Genomic DNA, 16,061 nt, shown 5'->3' with positions numbered 1-16,061 from the left:
GGTCCAGTGGAAATCTCTTTATTTACAAAAGTTTTGTTGTGGTTTCAAATGAAAGAAGTTCACAGTAATACTTTGCTCATGTTATTAATGCATTATAAACATTTAAATGACAGTTGGTCAATTTAAGGCAGTCGGTTTCTGCAAGTGAAATTAGTTAACTCGAGTTTTAGTGCATTTTTACAGTAAAGAACTGCACAATTAACAGTAAATTACTGGCAACAGTGTTGCCAGTATTTTACTGTAAAAAAACCCGGTAAGGTCTAACAGTGTACTTCAGTCAGGTAACAGTTCATGTTTTACTTTACTTACATATACGATTTAGTTTTCATCCAAATAACATGTGCTGAGTCGATCAGCAAAGAGCATTCAACAGAAGTGCGCTTCTCGCTCTCTCTCTGTCTCTCTCTCTCGTCAGTTAACGTCAATAATAAGCTAAAGCTACATGCCTCGTTTAATTTCGTTGCCATTGACATCCGACTGAACAAACTTTCCACTAATGTCTGTTTAAACTAAGGGATGTGCTCGACCAGCTCGTGCGTCTTTGACTCAGTTCACCTCGACAAAGCACTCGCGGCGGCCAGTTTCGTTTCGCAAAATGTACGTGGTATCGGTGCGTGGTATCGGCAAATTTTTATGAGTACGAGTACGAGTATATGAGGGCAGTATCGACCCGATACCCGATGCCAGTATCGGTATCGGGCCATCCCTAACCGCCAGCAGTCGATTTTGATATTCTACACTGTAAAAAATTGCTGTAAAAAAACAGCCACATTTTCACAGTAAAATGCTGTTTTCCATTAAAACAGCAATATTCCGTTGAAAAAATGCATTCTGGGTGATATATGTCGTTTTCGAGAAACTAGCCTACAGGAATATACTGTGAATTAACAGTGCTCAAAGTCGACACTCAGAGGCTGTGTTCCAAATCACACCCTATACCCTCATTCACTGTTCCCTACATTAGATCACTAATATAGTCCACTTGACTGAGTGAATAATTTCATAGTTAATTGAGTTCAATTTCGAAATTAATTCAGACACTGATGAACACCTGCTGTTTACAAGCAGAATCACTGAAGGAAAGAGGAACAACAAGAACAGACAAAAGATCAAATCAACTGAAGAGAAAAGAAGACATTAAATCTGTGAAGATCTCAGCAGAGGAGGATTAAACAACTCCACAAACAGCATTACCAGCTTCACTTATTACTAACCAGACTGACTTTATTTCTGTCAGACGTTTACAGAAGTTCTTATTAAAAGGTGAGAGAGGTTTAGATGTCATTTTATTTTAATTTGATGTTACCATGAGGGTGAACAGTGTTTGCTTTAGTTGGGCTCTTGACCCTTCACTTTTGATCATTAGTTTTTATTTGGCTGTGGTAGCTGTGTCTTACATTTGCTATTTCTAAAAAGCTGAAAGAAAACCGTATTAGATGACAGTGAATATTTGTTAATGGTCACAATCATCATCTAGTGGTCCGATGCACTGATCTTTTTATTGTCTAATGTATTTATTTTGGTGATGTGTTGTATATTATCATATCATTGTGATTTTACATATCGAGAGCTATCGGAATTTTAACAATCAGAAAATATTTAGGATTTTAAAAAGTGAATAATTTTTGAATATTTTGAACTTCAATATCAGACAGACACACACAGACAACAAGAATCGGCATATGAATCTCAACAATGGTGACAATCAAAAAAAGTGTCATGCTGTAATGCATGCTGGGTACCAGCATAGTACAAAAAAATTGTGCGTGACTCCCAGCATGCATTGCGGCATGAATAAATTATGCAGCTGAATTTTCTGGTTATTTTCTTTAATGTTTACTTTTATTTTTGCTGTTTGTTTTGTGTTGACTTTAAATAGTGTGTTTTGTAATGTTCAGATTTGATATCTTTTTTGTTGATTGTCACCATTGTTGAGATTCATTGGCTTATTCTTGATGTCTGTATGTGTCTAACTGAAACCGCAGTTCAAATTTTTTAGTGAATGATGAGTTCAAAAATCCTTCATAACTGATTCTGCAGGATGCTTGATATTTTGCTGTAGCTTCACAGTGTAGAAATATAAAATTAATCTAATAAAAAACACATTTTAGATATATGATTAGACTCCAGATGAGATTGGTGATCCAAACATTATGTGATGATGAAACATTCAAAACATAACCAGCAACACCTGATCTATGTTTTGTTGGGTTTGTTTCTGCTACAACAAATGTGTCTTAATAACACAGTTACAGCCAAAGAGAAACTAATGTTAAAGTCAAGGGTCAAGAGCCCAACTAAAGCAAACACTGATCTCCTCAATGGTAACATCAAATGAAACAAAACCACATCTAAACCTTTGTTAATTCTCAATAGGAATTTCTGTAGACATATATGAAAAAATAAATAAAGTCAATCCGGTTAGTAATAAATGAAGATAGTAATGTTATTGTTTTAGAGTTGTTTAATCCTCCTCTGCTGAAATCTTGAGAGATTTAATGTCTTCTGTGGCTGATGTCAGTTGTAGTTCTTGTGTTTCGCTTTTTTATCTTCTTGTTGTTTCTCTGTCCTTCAGTGATTCTGCTTGTTAACATCAGGTGTTCATCACTAATGCTCAATCATCAGTTAATTAATCACTGAATTATATCATTAACTTCAACACTGCTTACTCCAACACTCTGTAGTGTGGACACACAAGTGTTCATTTAAAACTGAAGTGGGGTTGAAAGGGTTAAATGTGTCAAATAAAAAGAACACAGAGTGAAGTGTAATTTAACAGTAATCAACTGTAAATTAATTTACGGCATAAAACTGTAGAAAAACAGCAATTTACTGGCAACCCAGCTGCCAGTAGATTACCGTAAAATCAAGTAAAAACAGTAATATACTGTAAAATGCAACATTTAGATTTACTAAACAAAAGAGGATCATTTCACTGAAATATTAGTAAATGTTTATAGAAAAAAGTTAGGCAAAGTCAATAACTGATAAGGAGAGTAAATATTAAATTGAAGTGTTTTATGTTGTTTTGCACAAGATGATACAGGAGAGATCTGTTAGTTTAATTCATTAGTTTTGTGTGTCACCATTGTCCTGGAGAGTAGAGCCTGTGCTTCAGTCAAAGATGAGCACGGAAACACTGATGTTATGCTGCCGGTTGCTTTATTTAAAAGCAGTAACTGTGTATTCTTGATGCAGTGACAATCTCCTTGCTAAGTAGTTTAGCACATACATGTATGCTAATGTTCGCTAAATGCGAACTGCAAAGATTTTAGTTAAAGTCATTTTTTTAATAAATTCACTATTACACATTAGGTGTTTACAGTTCAATATTAAGAGATATTAATTTTCAGTGGACTCAAATGAAGTAACTTCACAGTACTATCAGTATAAATAGTAGTTTTTAAACTTGAACTGTTTGAAGCAATCGGTTTCCCAAATGAGTTACCTTCTTTGGTATTTTTACGGTAACATACTGTAAAAAAGGAGAGCTGTATATTAACGGTAGAGGGCTGTAAATTAACAGTACATTGCTGGAACCACAGCTGCCAGTATATTACCGTTATTTTACGGCGCAATTTTTTACAGTGTAGGTATTATCAACTGGCCGGAATTTTGAGATTGCAATAGACGTGAAGGACTATAAAGCGTTAAGAGGTCGCTCAAGTACTGCGGAGCTAAACCATTTAGTGCTTTGTAAGTGATCAGCAATATTTTAAAATTTATACGATGTTTAATAGGCAGCCAGTGCAGTGTTGACAGAACCGGGCTAATATGGTCATACTTCTTGGTTCTGGTAAGGACTCGAGCTGCTGCGTTTTGGAACAGCTGTAGTTTGTTTATTATGCGTGGAGGGCAACCACCCAGTAGAGCATTACAATAATCTAGCCTTGAGGTCATGAACGCATGAACTAATTGTTCCACGTTGGTCATTGAGAGCATATGGCATAATTTAGATATATTTTTAAGATGGAAAAATGCGGTTTTACAGATACTAGACACGTGACTTTCAAATGAAAGATTGGTATCAAAGAGTCCAATCTTTATGTCCTATAAATGTGTCGTATTGTTGATAATCCACACAGATTTCAGTTGACGATTCTGTTTAAAGTGATTAATAACAAAACGAATGAGAATGAATGAGTGAATGAATGAATGAGAAAGAAAAGAGCAGGATGTGCTTTATATTGAAAAGAAATATTAAAAGCGCGATAAGTCGCGAAAGAGAACTGAATTCTACTGACAGGATGCTGTGCTGATGCTATGAGCGCAACGCAGACAAGCATAGAAGCCTTTGTTTTCGGTTGCGAAGACAAAGGCTAAAGGCACAGACATCAAGAATCAGCATACAAATCTCAACAATAGTGACATTCTTCATGCGAATGCATGCTAGTTTTATACTATGGTGGCTCCCAACATGCATTGCAGCATGAAGCATGTCACCATTGTTGAGATTCATATGCTGATTCTTGATGTCTGGATGTGTATCAAATTTTTTTTTTTCTTTTAATGTATTTTAAAAATCAAAATTCAGAATGTCTCATCTGTGGCAAGAAAGTATGATTTGTGAATATATCTTTTTAATATCAAATTACCACTTTTGGTCATAGTAAAATTAGTGAACTATGATGTTGAATTATGATCTTTGTTTCTGATTTTCTTTGCAATAAATGATATGTTTCAGCACACACTGTTGCAAAGATCACACACTCACATAAAAGCTAAGAGTCAAACTGTCCAACTAAATGAAACACTGATCACCATAATGGTGACCAACCATTTTCAATAAAACATCAACATCTAAACCTCTGTTAATTGTCAAAAAGACCTTCTGCTGAGATCTTGAGAGATTTATTGTCTTTTATTTTCAGTTGATTTCAGGCTGTGTGGCTTTAAGTCAGTTATAATTGTTGTGTTTCATTTTCTGAGAGTGTGCAAACATGCTGAACCAACATCACATTGTAACATTGACTCAATGCTATCACCATTGATTTATGGATGAAATTTCCAAAAAATGTCAACATTAATTGCTGGAGCAAAGAGATGTTGATTCAGTACAGTTAACATTGACACATTAACATTATTTTGATGGTTGCTATCTATCTGGGACCCTAATCAAACACACCTGAACCAGCTAATCAATGTCTTCAGGATTACTAGAAAGCTACAGACAGGAGAGTTTATCAGGGTTGGAGCTAAACTCTGCAGGACAGTGGCTCTCCAGGACAGCATTTGCCCATCCCTGTCCTAGAGTTTCTTCTAATGAGCTGATGAGTTGAATCAGGTGTGTTTGATTAGGGAGACAAAGAAAACCTGCAGTGTTGGGGGTCCTTCAGGAGCAGGTTTGGGAAACACTGGCCTACAGGAATACTATGAATTAACAGCACTCCAAGTCGACACTCAGAAGCCTCTTTTCTGTGTTCCAAATCACACCCTTTGCCCTCATCCACTATTCCCTACAATATAGTCCACTTGAGTGAATTCAGACACTGATGAACAACTGATAAGCAGAATCACTGAAGGACAGAGAAACAAGAACAGAAAAAAAGAGAAACACAAGAACTACAACTGATTTTCAGCCACACTGAGTGTGAAAACAGTTTACAAACCAGTGTAACATTATTTCTTTCATACATGTACAAAAGTTCTTGTTGAGAATTATCAGAGATTTAGTTGTTGATGTTTTATTGAAAATAATAAATGTTGTCGTCACCATGATGGAAATCAGTGTTTGATTTAGTTGGGCTCTTGACCCTTGACTTTATAACATTAGTTTATCTCTGGCTGTTGTAATTGTGAGTTTATAAAGTACATTTGTTGTGGCAAGAATTCTCTGATCTCATCCTGTGTATAAGCTTTGAATTTGTGGCTATTTCTTATATATTGATCCTATATCTGTGAATGAGTACAGAGTGAGATCCAGCAATGTTTCTGTAATCAGTAATTCTGAAGGATATTGAAATCATATAGTGAATTAAAAAAATGTTTAACTCCTGCTTGACTTAGATACAGACCTAGATCAACAATCAGTATATTAATCTCAACAATACAATGTAGCAATGTGTAGCTTGTTTTTTTGTTTTTTTTGTTTTTTGTGCATGATGTGTTTAAAACAAATTGTCATTGTAACTAATTGCTGTAGCTTCACAGAGGTGGAAATGTAACACTTTTGATACAGGATTAAACTCTGAATAAGATCAGTGAATAAACAGGCTATATAATGATTTTGTCATCATCATCAATATAACAAATCCATTTGTGTTTGTCTACAGATGTAGCTTGCAAAAACACAGTTCAAGCAGCCAGACAAAATCTAATATTAGTTCACGAGTTCACACGTTCATGGAATCTGATGTAGTATTTATGCGTATTTGGCTTGCTGTCCAGGGGAGGGCTCCGAGCTCGGAATTTGGCCCGAATCCAGAGTACTCCCCCCTTATACTGGGGTAGACCCAGCCTAGTGTGAGGTGATGGGGTGGTGGAGGGATGCTGAGAAACTTGTCGTGAGACTGAAGGTGAGGAAAGGCTTTATTTATACCAGCTTCCTCTTGTGCTGATTGGTTGATAACCTGAACGTGCTCCTCCCGAACTTTGTTACATGAAACTTCATAAAGTCAAGGGTCAGCATCCCAACTAAAGCAAACACTGATCTCCATAACAGTAACGTCAAACCAAACATTTTCAATTAAACATCTCAATAACAATTTCTGTAGATGTATGACAGAAATAAAGTCATACTGTTAATAATAAGTGTAATAATGTGTAATGGCTGGAAGTCTTTTGTAGTTCTTGTGTAGTATGGACACTACATGATTTTCCTGTGGGGTTGAAAGGGTTAACAGTGTAAGATAAAAAGACACAACCACGGAATGTATTTTAACAGTAATAAATTGTAAGTTAAAAAACAGGTATATACTGGCAACACTGTTGCCAGTAGTTTACTGTAAAATGTTGTTTTTTTGGGTCACCATTGTGCTGAACCATTGGTCAGGTCAGGCTTGTTGGAAGCTTGCTACTGGTAACATGTAAACCAATACCACCTGTTCCATGGTCGAGCCATCGGCGACTAATCTGGTCCGCATAGGGAGTGGGAGGGTGGGTAGACACCCTGGCATGACAAACACAACACCTGTCTTTAAGGGCACATGCACCTAGGGTCTTGCGGCCATCTACCAAGCCGGCACACTGCTGCCTTGCAGTTACATCCATGTAAAGACAACGGCTAAGGTAGTCGACCCTAACAGAAAATCCAGGTGTGTCGTCAGCCTGTGAGGGCGGTTGTTTGGGGCATTGCCTTTGCCTAAACTTCCGGTCAGACACTGCGACTGCAAACTGCTCTCTCTCGTCTTTGATTCTCCTTGCCAGGTGGGCGAACTTAGCAGAAGAGAGGGGCTCACTGGCAACTAGCAAAACCCAGTGAGTCTTTAACAGATATTGCTAGCACTCCTTCAAAAACTGGTGGGCTGGGGGCGGGGCTTTAACATTTCAAAGTGGCGAGTGTACAGAAAATCACACAAAGATATAGAAGAAAATGTATAAAAACATTTTGGATCAATAAAACTAATAAATAACATAAATAACTCCAGAAAGGCCACACTGCAAACAGGATTTGCATTTCACATGCAAATCAAATTTAATCGGCTAAATTACCTGTGCGAGCAGGCTCTACACAACATCGATGCACCGAACAAATAAACAATTAATTTACAAAATTAAATAAGAACAGAATATACCTTTCTAATAAATAAAAATACAAAACGAAATAAATCAGAATCAAGTCACAAGATGAGGAGCAAATGTGTGCTAAATGCCTAAAGTGCAGGGGGACATATATTCAAAACACAAGCCACAAATAGTTAGATTAGATAACCCTGACAGATCAATAAATGAAATAAAAATAAAGAAATGATTAAAATAACGATAGTAGCCAGAATTTTCAACTTTATAAATGTTAAACTCAATAAATGCTAAACTGGAGTGGCAGTCTTTTTAGCTAAAAATGTTCACAGCATCCAAAAATCAAATTAGAACCGGCTGAAGTTTTAAATCACTTGTACCCTACCTGATTGAGAGAACAAATCCAGTCTTTCACTCTGTCTGTGTCCGTTGGAGTCTTTTCAAATTGTGCACACGGATAAAATACATTCTAAAATGTGAAAAGCGTTTAACGACTTAATCTCCTAAAATAATTAAATTAAAATATCAAATTATGTAAACGCTTTACTATAGGAAAAGTAAATGGTAAATGGACTGCATTTATATAGCGCTTTCACAGACCTATGGCCACCAAAGCGCTTTACATAGCCTCACATTCACCCATTCACTCACTCATTCATACACCGACGGCGGTGTCAGCCATGCAAGGCTTTGCATTCATATTCTGGGTTCATCTGCTTATCTGCACATAGTATGGTTTCTTAATAAAGTGTGCACTGTGTACATAAATTAAGCCACGTTAAAGTGCTTTTTAAGCGTTTTAAAAGCTTTTTTCACGTTAAGCATTTTAGAATGTCCCGTGGAAAACCAACTTGTTAACGTTGGCCGGCGGAAGTGCGATCATGGTTTTCCTGATGCTAAATCCAGCCTTGTAGAATATCCTTTCTGATGGTGTACATCCACACTTTAGATTTTCTTATCCCAGACATTGTTAAATATTTAAATCCTTGCCGCCAAGATGCTTCTCTGTCGGTCACGGATTGAAAGTGAAACTTAAATCTGTCACGGGGTGTTTGGATTTATTCACGCACGTTAAAAAATATTATATACAGCATTATATAAGCATAATAGCAAAAAAATAACTTTGCACATTTTTATATACAGCATTATCATAATAGGCTGAATATTAACATATTGACAGAAAACCGGTAGTTCTACGTGAAATCAGACATTGAGCGCCCCCATATAGCCAAAGTGGCATGATCCTCGTTTCACAACACCTCTGCGAAGATTCGACCGTGAGATCGGTAGTCGAATCAGGCTCCTCCAATCGAAGCATCGAATCTTCGACTATTCGGGGTCACCCCTAATATATATATATATATGTATATGTATGTATGTATGTTTGTGTGTATATATACATTTATACTACAGGGCCGTTGAATGCTTGAATCTGATTGGTTGACGAACGTTCTAAGGTGTGCATTATTTTCAGGGAAACGCACGGCTAAAGTAGTTCCAGGCAGGTCTTGACCGCATTACAGTTCCAAATCACTTCGCGTAGTTAACGGTAATAACGGAAAATAGGATACAATTCATAACAAGAAAAAGCATTTAGCCCCATGCGCTTGATCTGCAATTTTCAATGTCTAGCTTCACAATCAATGGAAACATGCAGTTTAATTTTAATAAATAAAGTATATAGTCCTGTCCATATTATAATCAATAGAAAATTAAACTGAATATAGGCTAAATAAATGGATAGTCCTGCAGTACGGATTTTTATTGCAGATAATAATAAATAAATAATTATTTATAGGCCCACTTGTTAAAAGGGCTTTGTGTTTCATTTATTTGGCTATAGTCTACTGTCATCTGTCAATGAAAAAAAAAAAAAAAAAAAAAAAAAGAATGAACGAATTAATTAAAACGAATTAAATTAATAAATAAATAGGCTAATAATACTGACGCACATGCTTTTCTGTCTCATTATTGCAACATCTCTCTCTAATAACTGCATTAATAACTGCATAAAGCCGGGGACACACTTTAAGGCCGGTTATGAATGCAATTTGATACTTATGACTGATAATGCCCAAACGCGCGTTCAGCGCGTTCAGTCTGTGTTCAAAGTCGGTGTTTAAAATCTGCTGCAGTCGATGAAAACAGTCAGAGAATGTGTCAGCTAGTCGTGTGTCCCCAGCTTTAGTCTGCTATCAGTGGCTCAAACCTCCGTTACTAACTCTAAAATGACGTTTTGGAATTAGCAACGGAGGCATTGGATTAGATGCGTAAGAAATTAGTCCTACATACAAGAGCGTTTTAATGACAAAAACTTTACAAACGTCTTGAAATACATAATCTGAACAATGTTTCGAGGTGTGGTAACTGTAGTATAAGCGGAATAATTGACTTCAGGCCGTTGAATTATTAGAAAAATAATGCACACCCGAGGTGAACGGCCACTCCGCTTCGCGTCGTGACCGCATTACCACCTCGGGTGTGCATTATTTTTCTAATAATTCAACGGCCTGTCGTCAATTATTCCTTACGTATACGTATGCATGTATGTGTGTATGTATGTGTGTGTGTGTGTGTGTAATGTATAAATATCAAGAAATTCACATCTCTCAACATAGAAAATTGCAGTTTCCAGAAGAAGAATCAGGTCCGTGAAATGGAGCGTTTTGATAGAGCCTGTGAATCTGACACAGATTATGGTAAACGCATGTTCTCCTTTCTCAGCCATTGAGATCAAGTCTCACAGATCTGATGACGATAATGATATAGCACATATGCTTGACAGTTTATAAAGTCAGAGTAGTGAAGATGGATCTGGCACTGGACACTGACAGTTACGACATGAAGGTGGAGCAGGTGCTGAAAGAAGGTACGGTTCAATATTCACTTGTGTCCATCAAAGTGAAGTACATGTTTTTAGAGCATGTAACTCTTGAACTGTGGTTGATGTATGGATGTCCCAGACTAATCTTTTCCTGTTCTGTCCTGTAGGCACTGATGATGATGCTGAGGGGAGAGTCAGACCATTTTTGGCTCGTCCCAGTTGCAGAGAATATTTGGGATTGGTAGAAGGCAAGTCGTACCTCATCATGGGCAATGTTGAACTGACAAACCAAGGAGAAAGGTAAGTGTCCACTGTGTGTCTGTGAATATCATGATTTGCCTGAGCTTAATTTATTTAATGTCTGTAGAATATTGTTCTAGGCTCAATGAAGGGGCAGTTGTTTTTTTGTCAAAATGCATTTTAAATAACCTAGAATAGACTTGAATAAATTAAGAAATGCAGTTGATACCAAATTACTTGAATCTTCTGTGATGAACGTGAGTTTAAGTTATTTTGATTTCTTTTTGTGGGGTTTAAAGTAAAAAATGTCTATGTGGTGTCCAAAGATTTACTTTCTCCACCATGGACATAATTTTCCATCATTTATGACACAATGCTTCCTAGTCATTTATGGAAATTTCTGCCTATCCATGTTTTCACTGTTATACGGTAGGGGGCGCTATTAGTACAGAATCTCCAGATCAAAACACAGGCGAAGAAGAAGCAGAAACAAGCGATAAAAGCATTGCTTATGCACATGTAAGCTAACATTATCATTAAACAAAAATCATATAAATGTCATATAAATCAAAACTGCCTATAACTTTACCGAATGAAAAGTTAAACCCAGGAAGAGGAAATGACTGTGAAGCTTTAGGGGTGTTGATGGACTGTGTTTTGATTATTGCTCTGAATCCGATCCGAACGAAGTCTTAAAAATGTGATTTTCTCAGCTTTTTGTTCAAAATGTTGCTTTTTAAATTAAACTTACCCACATTCAAGTGTTGATACAAAAAGAATGCATGAAGCGTTTTTTAAAGCAGGCTTTTTTTATTTCTTTTTTTTTTTTATTGCATGTTCAGATATTCCTACAACAAAATATTCTGGGGGCCATCAAAGTTTTCTGAAAATTATCAAAAATGTTGGCACTAACTGGCAACTTTTTAAAGAAATGCTAGCAAAATATTAAAGGGGTCATGAACTGCATTGTGTAATTGTTCTTTATTACATGGCTTGGTTGAATTCTAATGTAGAATGCAACGGTGTGTTATACTTCGCAGCAGTCTGTTATCAAGAAATAACAGACCGCTGCGAAGTATAACACACCGTTGCCATGAAAAACAAAGTGTTGCTATGGACGCAGGATTCTAATCGTAGAGACGGAACGGGCTATTTTCTTTAGCGGAAGCAATACAATCGTTTTTATATCAATAAACTCCTTTTTAAATCAATATTTTGTGTCAAATTATTGATTTATGTGGTAGATAGCCATGTAATAAGCGGGATAATGTAGAGCGAGGTGGTTGTTATAGCAAATACAACCCCTTCAGGCTGATTCAAGATCCACTTCGCGTCGGGGTTGTATTCGCTATAACAATCGCCTCACTCTACATTATCCCTTACATAATGTTGCCTGGGATGCACTTGTTATGTTAGTATGAATTTTACATAAATAATTTATTAAAAGTAATGAAAGAAAAATAAATAAAAGGCATGTTCCTTCCTATGATTTTAGCCCTGCTGTGAGACATTTAGTGTAAACGTCCACAGCTGTGATTATGAAATAGCTACAGTAAGTATTACATATGAAACTCTCTCGAAAACATTTAGCACGTTTTACTATTACAGCTCTCATAACATATCAGTTAACATATCAGAAATAACTGGCTACGCTGCTCGGCCACTGGTTCGTTCCTCTCTGCAGGACGACCATTGGCTCATGCAGTTTCACTGATTTTATTTTAACTTCAGTAAATCAGAGAAAAAGGAGTTTTCCCATTGCATCTCAGTTCTGAAACTTACAGAAAATTCGTATAGTATGATGACAACTTATATGTCAAAACCTCAAGGAAAATTAGATTTTTCAGTTCATGACTCATTTAAAGGGGGAAATATTCGGATGATAAGGCTGTAATTCTTAGAAAATGAAATATTGGCATAAGTGAACTTTGATATTTTGTAAAAGACAAAAAAAGCCATTTTGTTTCTAAAATATTAATATATGAAAAACTTTCGTCTGCCAAAACAAAGTTAGTGACGTAAGCATTATGCAGGAAGCTATTTGTGAAACCATAAAACTGAGAACACCCCATTAGACACCTGACAAAATATCACGTATTTTGACCTGTTATTAAAATGTTTTGTACAAGTGAAACTGAATTTGTATTAAATGTTTGTCAAAAATGTATAAAAACCAACATGCATACAAAGGATTCTCCTTTTTTATTACTGTCGACATGTATGGCAAGCCGTTTTAGCTTAAATTGTACCCAGCGTTACTCATCGTAATTGCATTTTTACTAGTAAGAATTCAATTAGAGAGCTCTACAATTCAATTCTTACTAGTAGCAATTACAATTAGAGAGCTCTCTAATTCAATTATTACTAGTAAGAATTACAATTACAGAGCTCTCTAATTCAATTATTACTAGTAAGAATTACAATTAGAGAGCTCTACAAATGAATTTTTACAAGTCATATGTCTCCATTGACTTCCATTCATTTTTAATTACGGAGCTGTACAATTGAATTGTTACTAGTAAGAATGCAATTGCAGAGCTCTTTAATTCAATTCTTACTAGTAACAATTTAAATAGAGAGCTCTCTAATCCTATTATTACTAGTAACAATTCCAATTGGAGAGCTCTCTAATTCAGTTGTTACTAGTAAGAGCTCTTTAATTCAATTACAGAGCTCTGCAATTATACATATCTTTAATTCGTATTTTTACTAGTAAAAATTCAATTAGAGAGCTCTGTAATTGCATTCTTACTAGTAAGAATTTAATTAGAGAGCTCTCTAATTGTAATTCTTACTAGTAACAATTCAATTGTAGAGCTCTCTAATTGTAATTCTTACTAGTAACAATTCAATTGTAGAGCTCTGTAATTAAAAATGAATGGAAGTCAATGGAGACATATGACTAGTAAAAATTCATTTGTAGAGCTCTCTAATTAGAATTGTTACTAGTAAGAATTGAATTAGAGAGCTCTGTAATTGTAATTCTTACTAGTAATAATTGAATTAGAGAGCTCTCTAATTGTAATTGCTACTAGTAATAATTGAATTGTAGAGCTCTCTAATTGTAATTGCTACTAGTAAGAATTGAATTGTAGAGCTCTCTAATTGAATTCTTACTAGTAAAAATGCAATTACGACGAGTAACGCTGGGTACAATTTAAGCTAAAACGGCTTGCCATAGACATGTGTATAGTTCATTGACCCTTATACTAAAATGATGCATGTGCTTCGTAAATGCATACAGTGTAGTTAAGTCAGTAATTGTGTCTGTTTTGACTTGTTTTTAGTCTGCAGTACATCTTTGGAGAGCGCACCTGGGTTGAATACTGGCCGACAAGAGAGGAAAGCCAAAATCGAGAATACAGGGAACAGTACATCGGCATCTCTGAGCTCCAGGATAAACTCCCCAGAATAGGATGTGTTGTATAATTATCCCTGTCAACAACCTCACAGCTCATACTATGGTCACAATGTGAGTCACCCCAGCTAGAAATATTATTGGACGTGGGCTCCAACATCGCTCAGACGTCAAATTTTTGTTGAAAATGAAAATTGGGTTGACATATAAACATTTGTTTGAAGTCAGGCTCCAACACCATTATCAATGTAATGCTTTAATCCAATAGATCAAACTAGACAGGCAAAATGCAAAACCACGTGTACATATAAACACAAACAAATGATCATGCAAAATTGATACCAGAGATTAAACCCTGAAATGTGACTGCCTGGTATATGCTAATAAAAACTTTATCATCAAAAAGTAGCCAACATACTTGATCACTTTATCTTTTGCTGTTCTCACCATAACAAACAGTTACAGCTGACAGAGAAAAACTAACATTAAAAAGTCAAGGCCAAAGATCCCAACTAAAGCAAACACCATAACGGTGACCACAGTGAGTGCGCTGTGAAGTTACAGTTTTAGATCATTGTGACCACATCATGAGTATCCTGGGAGCTCAAATTGTTGACTGGGATATAAACAGCATTTGTTGTTTACAGGACATTAAACATAATCTCTTGCATGTTTGAGGTAAAATACTTGTAATTCTGTATTTTAAAAAAGGGGTGACTGAATGAAACGTGAAAATGTTTATTTTAGACTCCTGACTGATTAATCATGGTGTGATATACAGTGCCTTGCAAGAATATTCTAATAACACAAATCCAACATTATAATTTGTTTTGTGTGGTATTTTAAATCTGTACCTATTTTTTATAATCATAAGACAATGGGGTCGGAGTGCAAAAGAGACTCAAAATACTCGAAAATAAATGTTGACTTTGATCTTACATACAAGTGTCAAACATCATTCGATCCTGTTAAGTGTCTATTTTTTGTGTATACTCGCAATAAAAACAAAGTGTTGTGCTTTTTGCCAAATAAAGAAAAATAAACATGATGCAAGTTCTGCTTTCTCTCTGTCAGTGAAGTCCATTCTGAAACACGTCCGAAAATGAACTGTAACTAAGCGAATACTCAGTCAAACAGGCATACAGGCATGAAGCTTGAATTATATTCTTTTAAATGAAGTAATTTATATTAAAAAAATATATATTCTCAGTTTATGTAATATGTATGAAAAGAGAGAGATGTCAGTCGTTCTCATCTCAGCTCATTATGTTTTAATGTGACCCCGCCCACAGAGAGCGCGCGCTATTCAAACGCAAATGATCTGAGGCATTCATGCAAACCTGTGAACGCCCACAATCAGCTGGATAACACACACCGCATGTAATCAGAGTCATGTACTTTACGACGCTGTGAGGAATAATACTATCTTAATAATAATCCTGGAAAATTTACCTCAGAAGTGCTGCAAGTTTCATTTCGAGGAGGAACGGATCCAGCTGAGGAATAGGTCAGTTCTATATTTGCTTTGTTCCAATCGCAATAGTGTCTGTACACGCAAAAAGACTGTTTAAATATGAATCGCGTTTCTGAGTGTGAATGAATGAACAGCTTTTACCAAACTCTATTGCTATACTGAGATGGGTAAAAATCGACTAGTAAAATCGGATAGCAAACGCTATGGAAAAACTCCTTTTCTCAAGAATATTGAAGCCTTTATTTTAAAACGTAGTGCAGCTGTACAGCGAGCACAGTGCAGGCTGTCTAAGTGCGCTGATTGGATGGGCTGCGGCAACTGCACAAACCTATGGCGAAGCAGAATGGGCATGACCAAACCGCCAAAGCGACCCATTCTCGCCATAGAATCAGATTTAGGCTGAATCCCAATTCTCTGTCTTACTCCTTCCCCTTACCCCTTCCCCTTAGTTTTGCACGTTCACGTGAGAGTAAGGGCTATCCCAATTC

General features: G+C 36.1%; 1 protein-coding gene across 1 annotated transcript in view; it reads left to right on the top strand.

Annotated features, from left to right (window-relative positions):
* Positions 1–15,147, top strand: part of LOC311077826 (complement C3-like) — an 82,115-nt gene extending 66,968 nt beyond the window's left edge. The window contains exons 36-39 of the mRNA XM_084106457.1: positions 10,296–10,376; positions 10,463–10,546; positions 10,669–10,801; positions 14,029–15,147. Coding sequence (XP_083962583.1) covers positions 10,296–10,376; positions 10,463–10,546; positions 10,669–10,801; positions 14,029–14,170 — 440 coding nt within the window. The 3' untranslated portion in view covers positions 14,171–15,147. The remainder of the gene's footprint in view (positions 1–10,295; positions 10,377–10,462; positions 10,547–10,668; positions 10,802–14,028) is intronic.
* The last annotated feature ends 914 nt before the right edge of the window (positions 15,148–16,061 follow it).

Source organism: Abramis brama (genome assembly GCF_963993115.1).
Source record: "Abramis brama genome assembly, chromosome: 2".
In the NCBI taxonomy this organism is placed as follows: domain Eukaryota; kingdom Metazoa; phylum Chordata; class Actinopteri; order Cypriniformes; family Leuciscidae; genus Abramis; species Abramis brama.
Note: the sequence above shows the minus strand (reverse complement) of the source record. Positions and strands in the feature narration are given on the sequence as shown.